Raw genomic sequence first — 22,636 nt, 5'->3', positions numbered from 1 at the left:
GCGCGCGGGTAAGAAGCACTGCTATGCAGTCGCGTAGCTCAGCGCTATCGCCTACAGTAGCCGACGAAGTATGCGATGTTGATTGTGAATGGTTTGAAGTCGCCAGGCTTGCGGCAAGAAGTTGCAGATGTAATGTTCTTATGACTCAAGAGAGGCTATAGTATACCGAAGATAAGTCCGGTAGGTCCTGCAGCAGATGATGCAAGGCGACTCGACTCAACAGCGCGTGCTGTAAGCCGAGTGACATCCCTTTACCTCCTACAGGAACCCAGGGAGTCTAGACATTACAACAGTACAACAGAAATGGTCAAACCACGCCTGATCATCCTCATCCGCCATGCACAGTCCGAGGGCAATAAGAACCGCGAGATCCATCAGATGATCCCGGATCACCGCGTCAAGCTCACTGAAGAAGGCCACAAACAGGTATGACATGCCTATGCTGTAATCGTACTTGTAAAGATACATGCCTGACTAACCACATAGGCAGAAGAAGCTGGCCGCCGCCTACGAGCCCTCCTGAAACCCGATGACACACTCCAGATCTACACTTCGCCCTATCGTAGAACGAGAGAAACGACAGAAGGGATTCTCAAGACGCTGACCGCAAGAGATGACCCCGACGACCCGACAGCGGCCCCCTCGCCCTTCAGCAGAAACAAAATCAAGGTGTATGAGGAGCCACGTATTAGAGAGCAAGATTTCGGAAATTTCCAACCATGCTCGGCCGAGATGGAGAGAATGTGGCAGGAGCGTGCTGACTATGGCCACTTCTTTTACCGGATACCCGATGGTGAGAGCGCAGCCGATGCATACGACAGGATCTCAGGCTTCAACGAAAGTCTGTGGAGGCAATTCAGCGAAGACGAGTTCCCAAGCGTATGCGTGCTCGTCACGCATGGCCTCATGACGAGAGTCTTCCTGATGAAGTGGTACCACTGGAGTGTCGAGTACTTTGAAGATCTACGGAACATCAATCACTGCGAATTTATCACCATGCACAAAGATGAGAGGGGCAAGTACGTGCTCGAGAACAAGATGCGGACATGGTCGGAGCTTAAGAGGCAGAAACGAGAGGCAGAGGCGAAGGCCGACCCACAGAGAAGAAATACTTTGTCTCATTTCTTGAAACAAAAACAAGACAGCCCGAGCATCCCGCCACGGAAATGGGGTGGCTGTAAGGATGGTTGCAATCACCAGAACGAGAAATTCCCAAGGAGAGCTGGCCAGCACCAACAAAGAAAGCAGACGCAAGAGCTGACTCTGCCCTCACCACTCGAAGCACCCAAGGCCGAGACAGAAGATACCCCCATGGCTCATGTTGAGCCTGGGACTGAGACGGTAAAGACCGCTTCTTCGCGATCGAAAGCGCCACAGATCGATATGCCATCATCGAAATCCACGATCCCCGAGTATCTACAACCGGGTCGAGACGGAGGAGGATTGTCAGGAGTAAACACTCCGCACGAAAGCAGTGAGGCTGAAGGATCGACTGGCTATTTCGAGACTTCTGCTCGCGGCGGTAGTCTTGCTGATGCAATCCGGAAAGGTCCACAACGGAAAGCTACACCAGATGATATTGAGAGATGGGCCAAGGAAAGCGGCATGAATGCTCATAGAAGGGCTGATCCGCTGGGAGACGAGGCTGCAGAAGATACCGAGGGAAGTGGAGATGTTGATCAAGCCGAGAGGGAAGAGAGGAGTGCGCGGGAAAGTGTGTATTGAAAGTGCACAGCTGGATCCCTATGTTATCGATTGTGATGATGAGCCATGTTTACGATAGTGACGCTGACGATGATAGATTATTGATGACTAGAGAAATGACGAAAAGAGCACAGCTGCTCGATGGAACAAGCAACTGCTCACACCTACCCACACGTGCTCAGCGCTACGATCCGAAGGAAGATGTGCTGCCAAATGAAGCCTAAGTCTAGAGCTACATGGTCGGATTTTATGTACACAATGGCATTTGGCGGTCACAGTGCACAATTCGCAACACCGTGAGCAGGATTTGAGGACGACGATATTCGGTGCAGTGAGAAGTCTTGCATGCGTCTTGCCATCATTCCATTGCTCACCGGCTTCTGCCAGTGCTAGAACCAGATGAGCATACCTACTGACAGCAGAATGGAGAATCGAAGACGGCCAGACTTTGTGCTCTCTTGTCACGACCTTGCCGCCACGCCTGGCTCGCTTTTCGAGGTAGAGTGCCTCAGCTATTCTACACAAGCCAGAGACAGGAGGATCGGAAGAGCGCTCGATGTCCCCAGACACAATACGCACTGCTGACCCTAGTTTCTGTCATTGCCAAATCGAAAAGAGCCAGGTATGTGACCATAGGGTTCGTTCCTTGAAGGTCGGCTAACAAGCGGCAGAGGCATATGTCGTTTGTCAGCTCCAGTGAAACACACGTTCACTGTGATCCAGGACATGCAAATGTCAACTGGATCTTGTCAGCGATTGTGCTTGCTGCTTCAATGCTTCGAAGGCCATACAACAGGTCGCGGCATCACCTAGGCGGATCGTGCCTGTTCGTGCGCCCATGGTAGAGTACTAGTGGCCCTTGATGTTCAAGTCAAAATTGCGACGCCTTTGTGACTGCCGTGAAAATGTCGAGTAGCAACGCATTATCGTGTTGAGCTCTCGTCCGTAAGATGCTGTACAGCAAAATTGATGGACGCCTGCTTAGCGGAGCGCAGCTTGATTAGGAATGGTGGCCGAACCGAGGTCAAAGCCCTTGAATTACCGGGGTCTGCACTCAGCTGCACAACACTACCTCTTCGATTGTCAATTCTTTCTACTACCCATCAACTTCAAGTCTCTGAATTTTCCGTCCAACAGTGTCGATACTATATCAAACACAGAAAACGAAGTTCTAAATACAAGAAGCGAATATGGCGTCCCTGCCGTCGACATACAAAGCCGTTCATCTGGCCAACAGACCTAAAGACCACATTGAAGCGGACACATTTACAGTCAAGCAACATCAAACGCCTTCAGCATCGTCGCTGAAAGATGGACAAGTGCTTTTCCAGCCTAATTATCTTTCCCTCGACCCAGCCAGTAAGTGTAGCCGCAAGAACGACTTCATTCTGCAAAGCCTCGCGTCAAACATTATTGTCCCTCTCACTGACAGCTTCAACCGTGCGTGGATGGCTGGCGCCAACTCGCAGCTATATACCACCTGTCAAGATTGATGCAGTAATGCGTGGTGTGGGTGTTGGAACTGTTGTCGCAAGTAAATCGTCCAAATTCAGTGTTGGAGAAGTCGTCTACGCTGGATCCGGGTGGACTGAACTGGCGGTCCTGCGCGAGAAAGAAGTCGAGAAGCTGGATCTGCCTACGAATGGTAGAATGACCGACACGTTAGCAACTTTGGGCATGCCAGGCTTGACAGCTTACTTCGGCATCATCGATGTTGGAAAAGTGAAGGCTGGAGATTTCGTCGTTGTTTCTGGAGCTGCCGGCGCAACAGGTAGCGTCGTGGGCCAAATCGCCAAACTTAAGGGTGCGAAAGTCCTTGGCATTGCCGGCTCGGATTCGAAGTGCAAGTGGCTTGTGGAAGAACTTGGGTTTGATGAAGCCTTGAATTACAAAGACAAGGACTTTGCCAAGAAGTTCCGCGCGTCAACGAAGCAGCTTATCGATGTCTACTTCGACAATGTCGGCGGTGAGGTACTGGACTTGGCACTTTCAAGGGCAAAAGAGCACTCTCGTTTTGTGATGTGTGGCGGCATCTCACAATACAACACGAAGAACCCCCAAGGCCCGAAGAACTACCTGATGATCGTCAGCATGAGGATCAGGATGGAGGGATTCGTGGTCTTTGATTATGAGAAGCAGTACCCTCAGGCGAAGAGGGAGTTGGCGCAGTGGGTCGCGGAAGGGAAGATTAAGAGGCAGGAGACCATCATCAAAGGTGGTATCGAGAAGATGCCGGAAGCTTTGAGAGCGCTGTACGAGGGCGTGAATACTGGCAAACTCCTAGTCGAGGTCAAAGCCCCATCAGAGTCCGGCAAGTCAAAATTGTAGGCTGTAAATCTGGCGGGCAGCACAATGTGTAACCCTGTATACTTTCAGCTTCTTCATGAAGGCGGCCAGCAAGCCTCACTCTCCAGAATAGTGGCCATCGATTCCAATTTCTGCTGTCAGAGCTCACGAGGCTGGAAACAGTTTCTGTCAGTGTCGGCTCGCAATCACTTCTGGCTTCAGGAATGATCAGTGGACCTTTCGGCTCTCGCAAAGGCCAGAGCAGCCTCTGAGCCAACGATGCGAACATCTCATATGCGAACATGATGCTAGATTTGGGAAGCAGACAGGAAAACAGACATGCCGTGGACATTCGGCTGATGACTAAGCAAGACGTCGCGAATGAGTTCAAGCTTCCCACCTTATGCGACTGCCACTCCAATCTCACGCATCCGCAGGCAAGACATGTATCAACGCAGACATCGAACAATACGCGCAGAATGTCACGATGAAAACAATGATATAAAAATTGCACTACTGACTATCGGACTTTCCAATCAGCTTCTTGCCTAGACGCGCCAGCCCAGCAAGACTCTTTCTCCTACGATTCACCGGCTCTTCAGCTGCCTTCTCGGGCTGTGTCGACTCTTTCATCTCAATGTTCGCAGCCGAGTCCTGCCGCTGAGGTTCCTGCGACAGCATATATTCTCAGCCATTATCCAGCGATTTTCAGCGAGTCCCGCGCGGAGGAAAGCGATCATACCGAAGCATATACCGCGGCCTCGCAATTGACCCAAGCACCCAAGACATTAGGATCGCAGAAAGGCATGCATTGAGACGCAATCATGCCGGCCACGCCCTTCTCCCGGTCACACCACCAGAAGAGATTGGCGATGCCGGCCCACCATCCTGTGTTGCGACCTCGTCCTGTTGCACCAGGCTCTTGTGTCAACATCATGGAAAGACCCCAGCCCTGAGGAGGGTTGCCATCTTGCGGATACAGCTGTGGGATAGGGTTGGTCTGTTCCTTCTTCGCATCAGGAATGCCCTGTCTGGCAAAATCTGGCCATTGTGGTATTTGGTTCTTCCACCTGGCACTTCTGGTCAGCATTACTACCGTTTGTGGCAAAGGAACAAAGACGTACATCTCATCGATCGTGCTCTTCTGCAAGATACGTTGTCCAGTCTTGGGGCTCACACCGTCATTCAGCAGTGCCGCGAGTACTTGCACGTACTCGGCGGGTTTCGCGTAGAGGCCAGCACCTCCACTATGGAACAGCTTGGCTCTTTCCTCGGCAGTCTCTGCAATAATTGGCTCTCGGTAGATGTGGTCTCGCTCCTCAACCTTCTCTGGACTACCTGGCCATTTCTGGTGCATGAAGGCAAGATTCTTCTTCATGTCTGCTGTTGGGAACATGTTGACTGAATGAAGGTCCAGCGGAGCCATGATATTCTCCTGGATCCAGTCATTCAGCCGGACGCCAGTCGCTCGCTCGAGCACTATGCCAGCCCAGTCGATTCCTGTTCCGTACTCCCATGCTTCACCTGGTTGATGGACTAGTGGCATTCGAAGGACATCTCGAATCTGCAGAATCCCGTGTCAGAAGCGTACACACGAGCTTGCTCTTCGAAGACTCACATCAGCGTGGAATACATCGTATCCGACTGGCCGACCATGCTCTTTCAGCTTTTCGTTGAAGCTGCTTCTGTTAGCATGGCAAATCTTCCAGAGTTCAGAACTTGTACTCACAATTCGTATCCGAATCCAGACGTGTGAGTCAACAGCATTCGGAGAGTAATATCATTCTTTCTGTCGACAAGAGTGCCATCATCCTGGAGCACTTTCTTATTGTTCAGCTCCGGACACAAGTAGTGAACCTGCTTGGCGTCATCAAGGCGGAGCTGCTCTCGCTCAACCGCCTGCATGCAGGCAATTGTGGCAATCATCTTCGTGCACGAGGCGATCCAGAAGACCTGCGTGCTCTGTGAGCATACGACTTGATAACACAGCTCAATCTACCGACCGTGTCCAGGGTCATCGGGTCTTTGTGCGCAACGCCCTTCTTGCCCGATGGCACTGCGGCGATCTGGTTGCCATTCTTATCGATCGCAACGAAAACGATGCCAGCGATTCCAGTCATTGGATCACCGGTAACGGCGTCCAATGCGTGCTGCACCGCATCCTGAGCTTGTTTGTTCACCATTTTTGCTGCGAGTTGTAGAGGATATGCTACAGAAGCTCAGAATCAGCATCTGACGACCGAAGTGGCTTGCGTCCTATCTGTATACATGCGGCTGCCTCTTACACCCATGCGGCTGCCAAAGCGGAGGTGTTCATCGAAAGCTAGCTCGGCGCCGAAAGAGGCAATCTTTGACAAGGATTATGGTGCAAAGTGCTGAGCTACCATGCCTCTTGCAAGCATTTCTCTGAGGAGTCACGCATCACATGATCTCGATCCTCTTTGTCGGAGCAAAGGCGATTATCATCTTGCTGCCTCTAGAGCCTCCGAACCCATCGTCTCCTCACGGTCCTCGGAACAGAGCTTGTCAGATCGAGACGCGCACCAACGGCACTGAGCAGCTACGCCAAATGTGCTGGAAGCTTCTGCGGTAAGTGAGTTTTTCCTGACTGTATGTGAAAGTAACTTGCATGTCATCATCAGGTATCATCAATTGTTCAGTATCAACTGGGCATCTTCGATCTCGCCGCATTCTAGACACCTTCGGCCCTCCTCATCCTGCTGCCATCGCTCAATTAGAGGCTTCAGTTGCGTGCCAAGATCTGTGCAATGGAAGACCTCCTCTCTGATCAGAGTGGGCCGCTTGTGTCCGCCTTTCGAGCAATACCATCGCAATCGATCGACGCTGTCTTTGGGTCGTGACCGCTCCATCACCATTCCTACAGTGTCGGCGAATCGGATCGGCGAGTGTGGTGTGTTTCCAGGAAGTAAGAAGGTGTCACCCTCGTGGATATGGAGGTCTCGAAACTCGTCGTTCTCGACTATGCGGAGCAGCATGCTGCCTTTGATCTGGTAAAACCATTCCTGGACCAGTCAGTATTCGTCGCAGACTGGATCCAACCTGGACGATACGTACCTCGGTCTCGTTGACGTGGAAATCATTCCGGGCGTTCGGTCCCCCTACGACCATGAGGATCATGTCATTGCCAGCATGTAGGCAGAAGTTGTTCACTGGTGGTTGCAAGAGACTACTATTCTGCTTCAGCCAGTGGTGGAATGGCGTTGGATCTGGAATCGCGGCGATGGAACCCATTTTGCCTGTCTGTTGGACCTGCAGAACGCCTATTACGCGGTGTTTCAGTACAGCTGGCCTTGCTATGGGGCTGGTGCTCCCGCTCTATAGTATTGGCTGAGCAAAGGTTTGGTATTTGGTGCGGTTTGCGGTTGGTAGCGATTGCTGATTTATGATTGCGTGGATTGCGCGCCTTACGCGGTGACCCGCTTCGTAACATCTCTCACATAATATGCTGTCCGACACGCGTAATCGGTTGCCCACCTCGCTGCAGTGACGGAAGTGGTCCGACTGAGATACAAAGCCCAGAGACGGACCAAGCTGCAGATGCTGGTTGGAGCGTGGTGCACGGCCCGAGCAACAACATCTCTCGTTTTCACCATAACATTTGCACAACTGGAAATCGATCGCCACAATTGCACAGGAACGACACGTACTTCCAACAGTTCGACGCTAGAAGTCAGGCCAACGACAAATATTGTGTGCAGCGCAAGTCCAGTTTCGAAATCGGAAAGTTTCCTTGATTCTTCCGAGTGCTGAGACAAGGGGAATTGTTAGCAACTAGGGTGAAAGGGCTCTCTCTGGGAGCACAGAGTCAACACATCGTTTCAACTCTGTACCACACGCAACCAGAAGCAAAATGGCGAGCGAAACGAATCAATGTTGCACGATGCAACGCAATGAGCAGCTGCCATTTAGGATCGACATGCATACACACATCATGCCAGCCGTTTTACCGAATCTCGAATCACTTTCGGCTCAGAGTGGGGATCGAGAATGGCCACAATTGAAGCGGAATCCTAAAGATAATCGAAAGGTCGACATGTACGTAGGCGATACGTTCTTCCGAACGGTCGAACCCAACTGTTTCGATCCACAAACTAGGCTCGAGGAAATGGCGAAAGTCGGTGTCAATGTCCAAGTCCTGAGCACGGTTCCTGTGCTTTTCTGTTACGATAAGCCTGTGGAGGCAGCAGTCAAGTTCGCTCAGTTCTTGAACGATGATCTGGCTGGCATCTGCCGGCAGTATCCGGACAAGTTTCTCGGACTGGGCACATTACCTGCGCAGGACATACCAGCCTCCATCAAGGAACTGCATCGCTGTAAGCACGAACTTGGACTTGTTGGCATTGAGATCGGGACCGAAGTCAATGGACTGTTCCTCGACAATCCAGTGTTCGAGCCACTGTGGAAGGCTTGCGAAGATCTAGACATGCCGTTGTTTGTTCATCCTCTCGGATACTCTCTGCCCAAAGAGAACAAGCAGCGTTGGGCTCGGTACTGGAGTAGCTGGCTCGTCGGGATGCCATGCGAGACGGCCTTATCGCTACACGCTTTGACATGCGCGGGGACTTTTGTCAAATATCCGAAATTGAGAATGTGTTTCGCACATGCTGGAGGTGCCTGGCCTACTCTGATAGGACGGATTCAACATGGATACGACTGCAGGCCGGATCTCGTTGCTGTCGATGCACAAGGAGTGACTCCGACAGAACATCTTTGCGAAAGAAGCAACATTTGGGTGGACAGCCTTGTACACGATCCCGATTTGCTTGATTACCTTGTGAAGAAGACTGGATCTGATAGGATTGTGATGGGCAGTGACTATCCTTTTCCCCTCGGCGAAGTTCCTGAGGCAGGCAGAATGTTGGCTTCGGATCAGAAGCTCGATCGGTCCCTGAATCCAAGTCAGAGGACGGCGATATTGGCTTTGAACGCGCTGCGCTTCTTGGGGCTTGATCAGGATCCAAAGTGGCAGCGTATTATTCCCAAAGAGGCGGTCTAGGAACCCTCTGGAGTGCTCCAAAGATTCTGCTGTGCCCCGGTCATCAGCATCCGTACTCTGGTGCCCTCGGAAGGTGCACCTCGGATGTGGGAAAGCAAGGTTCTTGCAAGCAAGCTTCTTCCGCTATCACCGTCGGGACCAAAACCATATTCCAGAGTGCGACAACGAACCCGGGCTTGCACCAGGAAGTCGTGCTCATCGTATGAGGCATTGCGATAGCCAGATCTCCAAGACAGAGGACGGGTTCTAGCGTTCCATTGAACCAGGCCAACGAGCTGCCTATCAACTTCACATCGCGATGCCAGCCAACGCCCAGACTGAAGCCATGCTTGATAGCATGCGCATTCCAAAAGAAAGCAGCGATATCTTTGAACGTGCTACGGCAATATACGAAGCTCACATTCGGGACCCGCCGGTTCTGCAAAACTTCGTTGCGAGAGACTTTCAGAACTCGGGGAACAGTGATACGATTCAATGCTTCAATCCACAAACAGGGAAGGTCTTCTTGCAAGTGCCAAATAGCAACCCAGAAGAGGTCGACCAAGCTGTCAATGCCGCACACCAAGCCTTCCCTTCATGGTCCAAAACGCCCAAGTCTGAACGCTCAAGAATCTTGAACAAGATCGCAGATCTAATCGCTGAACGCAGAGATGCATTCGCTGCATGGGAGAGCATAGATCAAGGCAAAACATTTGCTCGGGCCAAAGTCGAGATTGATCGTGCAATCTCAAACTTCAGGTACTTCGCTGGCTACATCTTACACGAAGAGAGCGCTGCGAGGTTCACCGATGATAGCGTCTTGACATATGAGCATCGGAGTCCGCTGGGGGTGTTTGCACTGATCAGTCCTTGGAATATGCCTCTATATCTCCTAACCTGGAAGATTGCACCATGCCTGGCGTTTGGCTGCACCGCTGTTGCAAAGCCGAGTGAACTGACAAGTGTGACTGCTTTCCGTGAGTTGAGCTATGTCGTTGTATCAGGCGAGATGTAGCTGATTTGCGTAGTTCTTGCAGATGTTTTCAGACAAGCAGGCCTTCCGAAAGGAGTGATCAACATTGTGTTTGGTGCTGGTCAGCCCACCGGCTCAGCACTAGTGCAGCACAAGTTGGTACGCGGTGTCAGCTTCACGGGCGGCACTGCGACCGGTCTGCAGATTCGCAAGGACACCATCGATGATATTGGCAAGCACTTGTCCCTCGAGCTGGGCGGCAAAAACCCAACACTGGTCTTTGCCGATGCAGATATCGATGCCGCAATCAAGACGGCAGCAGCAGCAGCTTTCGAGAACCAGGGAGAGGTAAGCACCCGCGCTTTTTGCGCGAGGTGGATAGTACTGACCTCGTCCAGATCTGTCTATGCGGCTCTCGGATTTACGTGGAGAGATCTGTTTACGAAGACTTCGTCGCACGCTACACATCTCATGTCAGCAAAACATATCAGGTCGGCGAGAAAGTTGGCGCTGTTGTCTCAGTTCAGCATTATCGCAAAATCCGCGGCTACCTGCAACTCGCGTCGCAAGAAGGCGCAAAGTTCGAACTTGGCGAGATGCCGCTTGAGGACCCGAAAGAAGGCTACTGGATCCAGCCCACTATCCTTACAGGTCTTTCAACAACTAGCGCTGTGCTTCGTGATGAGATATTTGGGCCGGTTGTAACGATCACGCCCTTCGAGAATGAAGACGACGCTGTTCGGCTAGCGAACGACAATCCCAACGGCCTGGCAGCGGTCGTACTGACAAGAGACGGATCACGCATGCGGAGGGTCGGCGAACAGCTTGAAGCTGGCATGGTATGGATCAACTGCTGGCTGGTCCGACAATTGGCCACTCCTTTCGGAGGCATGAAGAGCTCCGGCACGGGACGCGAAGGTGGCGCGTACAGTCGAGACGTGTTTACAACTGTACGCACGCTGCATATACCGATGTAATGGACGACCAGTCGATGTTCGTATCTCCGATGCGTTGACGGAAGCTCAAGGTGTTGTCGGAAGAGAAAAGTAGGCAAGGCACGGCGGCAGTTGGAGCTAGTTCTCGGGCCGGTACCTCAGCACATCTCGACAACAACACCTCTTGGCACTCTGCTCACTCTCCATGCCGCTGGCTGCCATCCAGAAGACTGTAGGAATCTGTCTCGTACTGCAAGAAGTTCCCAAAGATGGCGGCCAACCAGAACAGCACCCCATTCTTCCTGCCAAGCGGCAGTGCACAAGGTCTGGCAAATTACCCACATGCACGGATTGTTGAACCAGCAACAAGAACAATCTACGTGTCTGGAACCTCCTCAAGACGCGGGGATGGCACCTGGGAAGGCGTGAAAGAGAGCGCCGATGGAAGTCTTTCTCTTGATGTCAAGGAACAAACCGCTGCAGTGCTCCGCAATATTGACACCATCATCAAAGGCAGTACGGAAGGCAAAGGAAGCATCGCAGATGTCGTCGATGCCACAGTCTTTCTGGTCAACATGAAAGATGACTATGCGGGTATGAATGCCGAATGGAACAAGATTTGGCCCGATCGAGCAAACGCGCCGGCAAGGACGACTGTGGAAGTTAGAGCTCTACCCAATCCGAGGTTGCTGGTGGAGATCAAATGCACAGCGGTAGTGGAGGCATGATTCCGCGTAGCTCATCAGAAGACTGAGTCCTAGCTGATGCTGCGAAGAATGTCTTACGATACAAGCTGTAGGGGGATGAATCTTTGGAAAACGTGAAGCCAAACAGGGCTGTACCTTTGACTGCTGCGCGGCTTGCGGCTTGTCCAATGAATCAGCATGCAGAACGAGAGGTCGAAATTACGCAAAACTCATCCCTTCGTCAAACCAGAAATCCTCAGAGGCACATTCTCACAATGCGAAGCTACTACTATCTCTCACCGAATGCTGGGCTAATCAGTAGCCAGGAACGATCAGGCGATCTGAACGCACGACTCAGCCAGCAAAAGAATGATCACGCTGTGACACTTCCAAGGCATGCCGCCAAGACTCTATTGTTTGACCAGAAGATGAGCTCAAAATCTTGGTCAAGGGATGCTGGACAAATCAACAGCTGTGACAGAGTCAACCAGGTGGACTTCCTACCGAGTGTCGAGCCGATGCCGACTCGTAGTCCTGCCACAAAGGATAACATCGCGTCCTGCAAGCCATCTCCGATCGTGTCCTGCCCACAAGCTGCCCTTGTCTACTTGTATCAACGACTCACCTGCAACAATCCTGGGGAAAAAGTGCTACATGTCTTGGCATCACGGCTCCAACGGCAGGGAAGGTTCGAAACGTTTTCCTTCTCCGAGCTCATGTCGCTCAATTGCTTGTTATTAGTGTTATCAATCGACTGCAATCACAAGATTGGAATTCCGTACATCTGCGCCTCATAGGATTCTCTGCAAGCCTTCGAAGGTGTAGAGAAATACTGTACAGTGATTCTGCACAGCCCAACGATGCTCATTCTCCGCTCGCTTCTATTGGCGGCCATTGGAGTGGTAGAGTCGGCGGTTATATCGAGTCCACAAGAACCACTCTCGCCGCTACTGACTACGATCAAGAACATACCAGAGCTGTCGATCTTCTATTCTTTATTCAGCAGTACTGGAGGTAAACTTAATGATTGACGCACTGAGTGATCTCCTGATAACCATCGTACAGGCGCTTCCGGTATTCCAGGTCCAGCTCTGGAGGAACGCCTCAACAATCCAAACAATAGCCTGCAATTCACTGCATTTGCTCCCACAAACGATGTAAGTAGATTCAAGCTCAAAACCAAGGTCAATGCTAAACGACACAGGCGTTTTCACACATCTCGCAAGACACAATTGCAGCCCTGACGACTCCTCAATCATATCAACTCCTCTACAGCATCCTCATCAACCACATCGCACCCGGAGAGCCAACTTTCTCCGATCTCCAGCAACAAGGTACAGTGCATGCCATTGGCGGCTTCGACATCAGCTTCGACGCACAAGGAGAACTACTCACAAATGCCAACACCACATCCGAGTCGGAAAGGTCCAGAGATCATCAAGCAACACTCATCAAAGGACAAGATGGCCAACCCATCCGAATCCCTGCATCGAATGGAGCAATTTTCATGATTGATCACACCCTGGACGGCTTGTTCACTTATTTTGGCGTGGACGAACCAGTCTCTAAAAATCAAGGCCTCCCCGAAGCCATCGAACATACTGGTACAATGCGAGACATACTGGAAACTACGCCGGAGCTCTCGACTCTCAGTGACATCCTGAAAGGTCTGAGAGCAGATTTCCTCACTAGACTTTCGCTCGCCTCGTGGGACCTGGCAGTGAACAACAGGACAGTATTTCTCGCTCCGAGCAATACTGCTTTCGAAGCTTTGCCAGCCGAGGCAGTGCAGAAAGCTCTGCAGCCGAGTAATTACGACTTGTCGGCATTCTTGCTGCGCTTTGGCTTAGGCGAGGTAGTGGCTGGTGATGCAGGGGGTGGTTCGATGAGGATCAAATCTCAAAGTGGATTTGAAATCTTGGTGGAAGAGGGCAGAGCAAGTAATGCCAGAGTGGAGAAGCGAATTTGTGCAGACAATGGCTGTGTTTGGGTTATGAGTAGGTGGTTGGACCCGTTGTGGAAACTGTTTTGAGCGATTTCAAGTTTGAGAACAGGCTTCACTTGCGGGGAAATGCCAACGAAGGTGGACATTGTTTTGGAGTTTGAGATGGTCAATCGACAAAGCGACGATAGATCTCTGGACAAGAGGAATGACAGAAGGTGGATGAGGCGAGTGTGAGAGCGATTGGCCTCTTGGTCTTGTGATTCTGCTATTCACGAAATGTACCATCTTCGTTCATCCCTTCTCCTGGTTCCACGCCAAACGGGTCAACATTGGGTCCCGTCAACACTTCCTCCTGTCCCTTCACTGGCGCTGGAGCGTTCTCCATAGACCTGCTCAAGAAAGTGTACATTGCGTAACGTTCCTCCGACAATCTCAACGAGTACACGTTCCCCACAAATCTCGGGTCATCTTTCGCAGCTTTTCTCAGCCCTTGCGACAGGTCCCGCCCGAATCCACCAGGCTGTGCCGTGTTGAATTCAATCGTTTCGCTCAGTTCATCAAAAGTAGGACGATCGTCGGCTTGAGGTCTCAGACAGTCCAGTATTAGGCCTCTGAGTTCATCGCTGTAGCGGTTTTTGTGCTCATCGGAGAAGTCAGCGGTCCGAGGGTTCCGAGGCAAATAGTATCCCTCATTGGTCATGGAGTCTTGATAGAAGTCGGGGGCACTTCTTCTCGAATGCATGAGACCCCATATGATGATACCAATGCCCCAGACGTTAGTTTTGTAGCTAAGGCCAGTCGAGCCATCGTCGTTTGAACGGAATTGTTCCTATGCATTACATGTCAATTAGATGATTTCATTGCGAGGTGATCTTGGAAGCAAACTGACCCAGGCCATGCACAAGGGGGTGCCCATACCACAGTAGTGGGCACCGGTCAGGTGCCGAGCAGGAGCGGTTGATATGATAGCAGCCAGTCCGAAATCGCCCACCTTGATTTGTGGGTAGCCTTTGAATAGTTCTGACGTATTATGGGCGAGGAAGACGTTGTCAGGCTTGAGATCACGATGTCTAAATGCAATCGAGTAAGCAAGCTTACTCAAGATCTTCAGTAGTAGGAGGGAGTACTCACATGATCTCCGACCATTCGGGAGGCTGATTCGAATTGATTGCGCCTCTCTGCATGAGCTTGCCAGCATTGACCAACTGCAAAGCGCAGGCCCAAATGAATGGCTCGGGTATCCAATCTTGTTCTGCGACAGTCGGCGGGCGAGGTATGCCCCCTCTGTCTTTGTAAGGTGTATATTTCCTCGATAAGTCGTAAAGGTCGCCATAGTCACACCACTCCAGGAAAGTTCGATACTTTGTAACGACATCTCGGTTGGGGTCACTGTAAATCCGCGCCCAATTCCGAAGCTTGATAATGCTTTGGGAGTTTGGCAGGAGGTTCAGCCTGTTCAGAGCACCGATCTCTGAAGGGGTTCTGTGCTGATCTTGAACACCAGCGAAGCCGGGATCAGGATCCCAAAGAGATTCTTCTTCTACGCCAGTCGAAGAGCCGGGCCCAGGCCACTCGGTGTCTTTGATGCACACACGATCGATTATACGGCCATGTCTATTTTGTTTCACATAGACTACAGGCGCCGCCTGACCACCTGGAGCAAGTCGGAAAGCGCCAAGCCAGGCATCCGTCGGCGGAGGCGGAATGGCGGAAGGATCATCTGCATCGCCTGAAGGAGCGCGAGGAGGAGTTCGTGGAGGAGTGCCGGCAGGGTGGTCGGCCGCCAATTGGTCTATTATTGCTTGCGTGTCCCGCCCGCGCTGGATAATTTCATCGCGGAAATTGTTCAAACCTCGCACTGTGAAAGCTGAAGTCGCATGTCGGGCGCGCTGAGTTCGCACTTGGTTACAAGCCTGGATTGCCTCCAGCTCTGCTACACGAAGAGCAAGAAGGGCAGCTTGATACTCAAGGATTGTGGGATCGTTGGGAGGAGGCCGCACAGGTACTGCGGCTCTAGCAGTGGCAAGGTCGTTGATGCGGGTGCGAAGAACTGTAATCATAGGAATAATGAGTGCCTGATCAGCGGCATCGAGCCTCTGAAATCTTTTTCTCATTGCACCTTGAGCTGTTTTCAAAATCAGTGTCATGTGTAGAATACTCGCGTTGAACTCAACTAACGTGCTTTCGCCGCCTTCTTGCCAGACCATACCCAACCCCTGACCTCAAGCCATTTCCACAAATCAGCATCAGATACCATGCTGGAATATTCTTTAAGAGAAAACGTGAGTGAGCCCACCAGCACAGCATGCTGTCGGTGTAGAAAACGATTGCGTTTTCATGCCGGCAGCAGTTCCTTTGTCTACTTGTCAAGGCTTCGCGACAATGGGGAGGCGCACGGACCTTCCGCATCCGGACCAGCAAAGAATGATCTCTTTGTTCTTACAGCAGGAGAATGGTCTTGGAATTCACCTCAGAGGCCACGACTGGAAAGCTGAGCAGAAATTTAGACTTTGTATCGATGTTCTTCACTGGAGGAGCTTGAATGTTCTGAGCTCCTATTCTCTCGGCCTTGTTGAGTGTACTCAGGACGTTCGATCTCGATAAGCGAGCCAGGTGTAGAATCGAGGGCGCGTGCAGAGGTCGCAGAGTGTTGATGTCTCCGAATTCCCCATTTTTCATTTTGCTGTCCGCAAGGGAAGCGGCTGTGCAGCAGGAAGAGGAAACAGGAGATACCTGGGCAAGCTTTCTGCTGGATATTCTGGAGCTCGGACATTTTGCGCGCCACAGGAGTGATCAAACACAGTATTCGTGGAATCATTCCGGCCGTAATTTGCCCTTTCTCCTCCGTATCTCTTCAACCCTCTTGCGATCCTCCTCGAATTGATGCACCAAGTTCTGCTGCTCCTCTTTCCTCTTCTCCCTCGTCTGGAAACGGTAGAAGTCCTCCTTAATGCGACTCTTCTCCCTCTTCTTGAACTCCTCTTCCTTCGCCTTGGCCTCTTCCAATCGTCCCGGACCTTGCCTTCCGCCTCTTGTAACAGTGATGAACCCGTCAGCGTCAGGTTCGTTGCGCAGACGCGCCAGCTGCTTCGCACGAGCTTCCTCCTGAGCAGCAAAGGATGCCATGAAAGCATCTACGCTCTCCTGCAGTGCAGCATGATCTGGGAATCGCAACGCGTGATGCGTCCTGTATCGAGCGCTGCCCAAGCGCGGAAGGTCTCGCAGTCCTTCACCCCAGGTAATTTCTGCTTTTGATTTGATCGCCCGTTTGGCTTCTTTCAACGCCAATTTGGCGGATTCTTGATCCACGAATGTGACAATGGCAGAACTCCCGCTCCTTCGAATGTCCCGATCCCATATCTCAGGCAACTTTCCCACTTCTGCAGCATTTTCTGCATCCGCCGCGTCCCTCTTTCGCTTCTTGCCTTGCTGCACAACAGGCGCGACTGGAGCAGAAATGCCCTTGCCTACGCGTTCGCCTTCAAATGCCACATTTTCTACTCGCCCGCCGCCGAGTTGAGATGCAAATAGGTGTCTCACGTGAGCCTCGGTGGTGTCGATAGGGATGTTGACCATGAAGACTTCGCGTGGTGTTGTCTCGGTGGGCACTTTGGGCGCATTCGGGCGCAGGTAGAGGTAGTGTGTCGCATCGTTGGGATATGAAGCAGTCTTGGGTAACTGGAGAGGGAGGACAAGGAAATCATGCACTGTCGTGGGTATCGACGTCTTGGAGGCGGGTTTGGGCACCATTGTCGTGGTCGTAACCGCTGCCATACGGTACTGCGGATTGTGAAAGGTCGGCTTGCACAGCTGCACTTTTCTGCGACGGACATATCGGAGATAACACAAGACGATGCCAAGACTTTCATGCTGTCCTCTGCCCATCAACTTCACTTCTCTTTGATTCAGCGTCCACATCGAAGGCATCCCGCGGACCATGTTTCACCCCGTCGATGTGCAGACCAATATGCCGTGCACGTTTGGTACGACTGATTAATCAAGATCCAGGTGCCAGGCACCCCAGGCTGGAAGATGTAGCATTTTGCGACAAGTCTGCTTCTTCCATCCCAACTGCACGCCCCCCGCTTGTGCAACATGGTCTCGGGCGCGTCGTCGTCGTTCGTAGAATGCAGACGTACTCCAGCAAGTCCTAGAAGTCCAAGATAAGCTATAGAGCAGAGTATTCTGTTTCGCGGAAGAGTGAGGATACTTTCAAGTGAACATTTTCTCACGGTCGGTCGCAATATCACAACACGATGACTGAGTGCAAGTTCGATGAGATGCCAGTCTCTTCGGGCCATCTGTCTATCTGCAGCTACACGACGCACTCACGCTTCTACGGTGCGGGATCGTGCAGCTTGCCCCCAAAGATCATGCCATGAGAGGCGTTCGTTCTCCGGCGTATCCTGTCTCCTCTCCTTCCGCGCTTTTCCGTCAAAGCCGTTCCTTCTGCTTCCGAACTCATTCTCTATTCGAACCCACTGCCAGCAAGACAAATACTACACTTCCGACGGCCTGCCAAGCCAGACAACAATGGACATGACGGCCCGCTACACCATCATGATGAGCGTTTGGGCGCACGCTGCAAGAGATTCCGACAACCCTAGCTACGTGCTCATGCCTGAGTCTATCACAACACGTCCCGGCGGCGCTGACCTAACCTGGAAAGAGGTTCCGTTCCTCTCTCGTCTCGGTGTGAAAGGCATGATCTACGCCACTCCCACCGAAGAACATCATTGCTTCTACGGCATAGAAGGTCTCCATGAAAACACCACCCTTCGCCTTCTGAGTACAGACTGTGACCCAGACTCCCCAACATTCAACACCTCAATCAAGATGGCAAGACCGGTTCAGTTCCAATGGCTTGGAGAGCAAGACACGCTTCCCAAGAAATTCCAGCTTGAACCAATGGAGCTGTTCATTGAGGAGCACTTAGCTGCCATCATGCGCCACGTTTCTGACCCAGAGCGCCGAAAGCATGAGTACAAGCAGCTCAACCCCAAGGCATTCAAGATGTTCTTCAAGAGGTACACAGCAAAGCAGGTAGCCTTGTATCCGGGCAAAGGCTGGGAGACGAACGTGTGTCCAGCCGTGGTCGAAGTGGAGCACTGTGAGGGATGTGGCGTCGAGAGAACTGGTTATGAAGAAGAAGAAGCGGAGCACAGCGGCCAACCCATCTTCCAGAAATGTGGGCGATGCAAGAAGGTGCTGTATTGTGACAAGGCATGCCAGTCATCCGACCGGAAGGCACACAAGCCATTCTGCAAACGCTCCAGGTGAAAGTAGGTGATACACTCTCAATGGTATTACAATAAGCTGACGGGCAGCCTAGGATTCAAACAAGGCCAATTTCGAAACGAGCTCCTAGAAGGCAGAGTCATGATTGGCAGTCGCAGCAAATTGAGAAACGCATCACAGATGCCCAAGACTAGAATCGACTTCTTTGATCAATAACGACACGCGAATCTCTCATTGCGTTCCAAACCGCCTCAGCTGCCGTCCATCTACATGCATGCCCTTCTTCCATCTATTCCCAGAAGCATACCCGACCAGTCTCCAACCCTCTCCACAACGACTAATCAGTACTTGCTCAAGCGTCATGGCAGATGCAAACCTCAGTCGTCTCAGCATCCCGCACTTCTCCAACTACCTATGCAATGCCATTATCTCCACCTGCGCATGCGATAGCTCACATAAGGTCCAGACCTTTGAGAATACCGAACATGTATAGATTCCCATCCTACGCATTGCGCTTACCTTTGACAGACATAAACGCCGCCCAGTCTAGCCAAATCCTGTCATGAAAAGACCAAAGGTTCGGCACGCTTTCGTCTCCCTGTCCTATTATCTTGTCTCCAGCCTCTGCTTCTGAAAGCGCGTCCTTACGAGAACATATCTCTAATGTAACCTTGTGAGCTCGAAGAAGCGTCTTCACGAGGAGGCACGTCCATCTCTCCAAATCCTCACTCCTTTCCCCATCATCATCATCTCTCCCTCACGCACCACAGCCATACGACGACGTTCCCGAAGACTCTCACAAGCATTCAACCCTCGCAATACTTGCACTTGCACTTGCACAGCAAAGTCCGGCTCCGGATCTCCCTCCGCGAAACTTCCCAACTCACTGCTCGCCACTGTAGATCGTGCGTCATCGTCAACAGACAGAGTTGTGCATTAACCCAGAGCAGCAAGACCACTACCACTAACGTGCATAAACAACAAACCACACCAAAGCTACTATTCGCATATCTAAAATCGATCGGAAAGAAATGCAGAATTACTGCCTCGCAGCCGCTCTAGCAGATTCTATTGCCACGACATTTGTGCAAAGCGGTTGAGCTGGAAGCCACTTCCGACCAGTGATGGAGCAAATTTTGACGTTTTGTGTTGCTGCTGGCATTAGTTTAACCTGATCGATGACTGCGTGGTTAAACTCAATGCTATGCAGTGCGATGGAAAATATGATTTTGAACTAGTTGGAAGTTAGAAGTAAGTAGTTATTTTCAAAGATAGAGAGGTCTCGACTGCTCGTCTCTTTCGACCTCATCTCTCCCGATCACTCTACAGCACAACGCCAACAAAAATGGCACGTTCACTTTTGACGAGCCTTGTGCTGTTCTCTACTGCATGCCAAAGCCAAGTCGTCCCGCAATACTCTCGACCAGGGCAACTCACTGGTACAGCGTTTGGGATACCAGGTGTGAACGCCGAATATGACTATGTCATTGTTGGCGCTGGGATAGCAGGCTCTGTAGTCGCGGCCCGACTTACAGAACATAGCAACGCGACTGTGGCATTGATCGAAGCTGGTGGCTTCTATGAATTTGGCAATGGGAATTGGAGCCAGATTCCTGCTTGTAAGCCGCTTGCGATGCAAACCCACCATATGGGAACTGACCAAATTTCGCCAGACTCCAACAGATGGATTCGACAAGCGCCGGACATGCCTCAGCAATTGATTGACTGGGGTTTGCGCACAGAGCCACAGGTGGTACAGTGCTGAACCTGCCTTCGTATGATAGTGGTGATCTTGCTGACTGTGCTCGAAAGAATGGTCGCGTAATTCGTTACACCCAAGGCAAGAATCTTGGTGGCAGCAGTGGCCGCAATCAAATGCTCTATCATCGCGGGAGCGAAGGAAGCTACGACGCCTGGGCCGAGAAAGTAGGCGATGATGCCTACCGATGGGAGAACATGTTACCATTTTTCAAACGAACGATGCAGTTCTCCCCAAACGCAGAGCGGAGGCCAGAGAACACAGCCGCAGGAGTCTACGATGCGGACGCATATTCCGCCGAAGGAGGGCCCCTCCAGGTCAGCTTACCGGCATACGTGGAACCAGTCTCGAACTATGCGCCTGCAGTCTTCGAGGCCATGGGTCTGCAGAGGCAGCCTGGTTCCAGCAGTGGTAGGCTAGATGGCTACGCTTGGTGGCAGTATACCGTCGATCCAGAGACAGGGTTGCGCAGCTCAGCTGAGAGCTCTCTGCTCCAGCAAGCTTTTGGCCGACCATCATTGACAACTTACATCAATGCTCAAGCTCGCAATATCGTCTTCAATGATACCAAGGCCACCGGCGTGAACGTAACGATCAATGGCCAGTATCCTTTCATCCTTTCGGCCAGAAAAGAAGTTATCAGTGCTGCTGGAGCATGGGTAAGTAATGTCGTGACCTAAGATCATGGACGACAAGCCTATACATGCGACAATTGCTTACTTCATTGTTATAGCACTCACCTCAGCTCCTCATGGTATCGGGCATCGGTCCCCGATCGACTCTCGAGAGCCTCAATATTTCTGTCGTCTCCGACTTGCCTGGAGTTGGACAACACATCCATGACTCTTGCTCAATAGGTGGTCCTTCTTACGAGATCAAGGCGCCGGAGTACGAAGCTCTTCGCAATAGCAGTAGTGCAGAGCGTACTTGGGAAGCCAACAGTCTCCTTCTGAACAACGCTTCAGGGCCCCTCTCGACCGGCGGTGGCGGAACCGTGGCTTGGTATAAAATTCCTGAAGCAGTCCGGGCACAAATGTCTCCAAATGCTCGTGCAGCGCTTGAGGCACTGCCATCCGACTGGCCGGAAGTGGAATTCAATATTGCAAGCAGTGAAACTGCGCTCAGTGTGAACGCGACCAACAAAGTCATGGCGTCGGTCGGCGTTCTTCTGATCGCTGCTTCCTCTCGGGGCAATCTGACGATTCGGTCCGCTTCTAACCTCGATGCTCCCGTCATCAATCCGAATTGGCTTCGCGACCCGATTGATCAAGAGGTTGCTGTGCAAGGATACAAAGTTGCGCGTCAGGCTCTTCAATCGTTGGACCCCAGCATTCGAGTGGGAAGCGAGATGTTCCCTGGCACGAACGTCACTTCCGATGCTCAAATCCTGGAGGCAGTGAAATCGAGGATTGGTGCAATCCATCACGCGGGAGGTGGATGTGAGTATCACTCTGATCGAATAGCTGATGGTAAAATGTGCTGACTCTCATTTAGGTGGCATGGGTAAGGCGGGAGATCCGGAGGCTGTTGTGGACTCCAAAGGTCGCGTGTTCGGGGTGCAGTCTCTGCGAGTTATCGACTCCTCGAGCTTCGCATTTGTGCCTCCGGGCCATACTCAAGGCACTACGTATGCTCACGCGGAGAAGCTGGTGCAGGACATGTTGGATGAGATGTGAGTATCAGTAGCATGCTGCGGGACACTGTCTTGTTAGTGCAGCAGACCATTCTACATTTGCTCTCCCAATGACCATGCTTTCTTTGTCGTGTTGGTGAATTCGTAGCACGGATCGTGCCGTCTCGGGTTGTGGGAATGGGTGGGTATTGGCGTGTCGCGATGCACAACGCACGTCGTGCACTGGAGCTTCTTTGTGAGATCCAGCAAGCAGTGTTTGGCGAGGTGGTGCAGTCCCGAACACGTCGAAGGATGTCGGTTCGTGAGATGAGTGTGCACAGTTGTGGAGATGGAGCAAGTGGAGTGGAGGCTGACTGTTGAGGTCTTGGCGGGGCGACAAGCTTCGCGTCTCAAACCTTGCACACTTGCACACTCCTTTCTTTCCATCACACCTTCATCGCTGCTGTCTTCTCCGCGTCTGTCCCGTCGTCCAAGGATAATG

The 22,636-nt window shown here is 51.8% G+C and overlaps 12 protein-coding genes across 12 annotated transcripts; 8 read left to right on the top strand and 4 right to left on the bottom strand.

Moving 5' to 3' along the window:
- Positions 1-303: 303 nt before the first annotated feature.
- Positions 304-1,725, top strand: RHO25_008448 (uncharacterized protein; the record flags this gene model as incomplete). Its single annotated transcript, XM_065603058.1, has 2 exons — positions 304-426; positions 487-1,725. 2 exons carry the CDS (start codon positions 304-306, stop codon positions 1,723-1,725), a joined length of 1,362 nt encoding a protein of 453 aa, XP_065459130.1.
- Positions 1,726-2,894: 1,169 nt separating this feature from the next.
- On the top strand, positions 2,895-4,032 carry RHO25_008447 (uncharacterized protein; the record flags this gene model as incomplete). Its single annotated transcript, XM_023600579.2, has 2 exons — positions 2,895-3,063; positions 3,137-4,032. 2 exons carry the CDS (start codon positions 2,895-2,897, stop codon positions 4,030-4,032), a joined length of 1,065 nt encoding a protein of 354 aa, XP_023448704.1.
- Positions 4,033-4,503: 471 nt separating this feature from the next.
- Positions 4,504-6,173, bottom strand: RHO25_008446 (uncharacterized protein; the record flags this gene model as incomplete). The annotated part of the gene is made up of 6 exons (XM_023600578.2): positions 4,504-4,659; positions 4,733-5,060; positions 5,115-5,554; positions 5,609-5,669; positions 5,720-5,943; positions 5,994-6,173. 6 exons carry the CDS (start codon positions 6,171-6,173, stop codon positions 4,504-4,506), a joined length of 1,389 nt encoding a protein of 462 aa, XP_023448709.2.
- A 465-nt stretch (positions 6,174-6,638) lies between these two features.
- On the bottom strand, positions 6,639-7,242 carry BNA12 (3-hydroxyanthranilate 3,4-dioxygenase 2; the record flags this gene model as incomplete). Its single annotated transcript, XM_023600577.2, has 2 exons — positions 6,639-7,013; positions 7,066-7,242. 2 exons carry the CDS (start codon positions 7,240-7,242, stop codon positions 6,639-6,641), a joined length of 552 nt encoding a protein of 183 aa, XP_023448710.1.
- Positions 7,243-7,942: 700 nt separating this feature from the next.
- Positions 7,943-9,007, top strand: RHO25_008444 (uncharacterized protein; the record flags this gene model as incomplete). Its single annotated transcript, XM_023600576.2, has 1 exon — positions 7,943-9,007. The coding sequence occupies one exon, from the start codon at positions 7,943-7,945 to the stop codon at positions 9,005-9,007; it is 1,065 nt and encodes a 354-aa protein (XP_023448707.2).
- A 298-nt stretch (positions 9,008-9,305) lies between these two features.
- On the top strand, positions 9,306-10,936 carry RHO25_008443 (uncharacterized protein; the record flags this gene model as incomplete). Its single annotated transcript, XM_023600575.2, has 3 exons — positions 9,306-9,963; positions 10,015-10,307; positions 10,358-10,936. The coding sequence occupies 3 exons, from the start codon at positions 9,306-9,308 to the stop codon at positions 10,934-10,936; spliced, it is 1,530 nt and encodes a 509-aa protein (XP_023448708.1).
- A 227-nt stretch (positions 10,937-11,163) lies between these two features.
- RHO25_008442 (uncharacterized protein) lies at positions 11,164-11,622 on the top strand (the record flags this gene model as incomplete). Its single annotated transcript, XM_023600574.2, has 1 exon — positions 11,164-11,622. The coding sequence occupies one exon, from the start codon at positions 11,164-11,166 to the stop codon at positions 11,620-11,622; it is 459 nt and encodes a 152-aa protein (XP_023449323.1).
- An 818-nt stretch (positions 11,623-12,440) lies between these two features.
- On the top strand, positions 12,441-13,612 carry RHO25_008441 (uncharacterized protein; the record flags this gene model as incomplete). The annotated part of the gene is made up of 3 exons (XM_023600573.1): positions 12,441-12,594; positions 12,646-12,737; positions 12,785-13,612. The coding sequence occupies 3 exons, from the start codon at positions 12,441-12,443 to the stop codon at positions 13,610-13,612; spliced, it is 1,074 nt and encodes a 357-aa protein (XP_023449322.1).
- Positions 13,613-13,790: 178 nt separating this feature from the next.
- RHO25_008440 (uncharacterized protein) lies at positions 13,791-15,782 on the bottom strand (the record flags this gene model as incomplete). Its single annotated transcript, XM_023600572.2, has 4 exons — positions 13,791-14,354; positions 14,415-14,595; positions 14,657-15,650; positions 15,704-15,782. The coding sequence occupies 4 exons, from the start codon at positions 15,780-15,782 to the stop codon at positions 13,791-13,793; spliced, it is 1,818 nt and encodes a 605-aa protein (XP_023449329.1).
- A 557-nt stretch (positions 15,783-16,339) lies between these two features.
- On the bottom strand, positions 16,340-17,275 carry RHO25_008439 (uncharacterized protein; the record flags this gene model as incomplete). Its single annotated transcript, XM_023600571.2, has 1 exon — positions 16,340-17,275. The coding sequence occupies one exon, from the start codon at positions 17,273-17,275 to the stop codon at positions 16,340-16,342; it is 936 nt and encodes a 311-aa protein (XP_023449328.2).
- Positions 17,276-18,058: 783 nt separating this feature from the next.
- RHO25_008438 (uncharacterized protein) lies at positions 18,059-18,805 on the top strand (the record flags this gene model as incomplete). Its single annotated transcript, XM_023600570.2, has 1 exon — positions 18,059-18,805. The coding sequence occupies one exon, from the start codon at positions 18,059-18,061 to the stop codon at positions 18,803-18,805; it is 747 nt and encodes a 248-aa protein (XP_023449331.1).
- Positions 18,806-20,108: 1,303 nt separating this feature from the next.
- RHO25_008437 (uncharacterized protein) lies at positions 20,109-22,198 on the top strand (the record flags this gene model as incomplete). The annotated part of the gene is made up of 5 exons (XM_023600569.1): positions 20,109-20,382; positions 20,437-20,516; positions 20,576-21,181; positions 21,256-21,961; positions 22,017-22,198. 5 exons carry the CDS (start codon positions 20,109-20,111, stop codon positions 22,196-22,198), a joined length of 1,848 nt encoding a protein of 615 aa, XP_023449330.1.
- Positions 22,199-22,636: the final 438 nt, after the last annotated feature.

This window comes from Cercospora beticola, chromosome 5, assembly GCF_033473495.1.
Source record: "Cercospora beticola chromosome 5, complete sequence".
Lineage (NCBI taxonomy): Eukaryota > Fungi > Ascomycota > Dothideomycetes > Mycosphaerellales > Mycosphaerellaceae > Cercospora > Cercospora beticola.
This window is presented reverse-complemented; position numbering and strand designations above follow the sequence as displayed.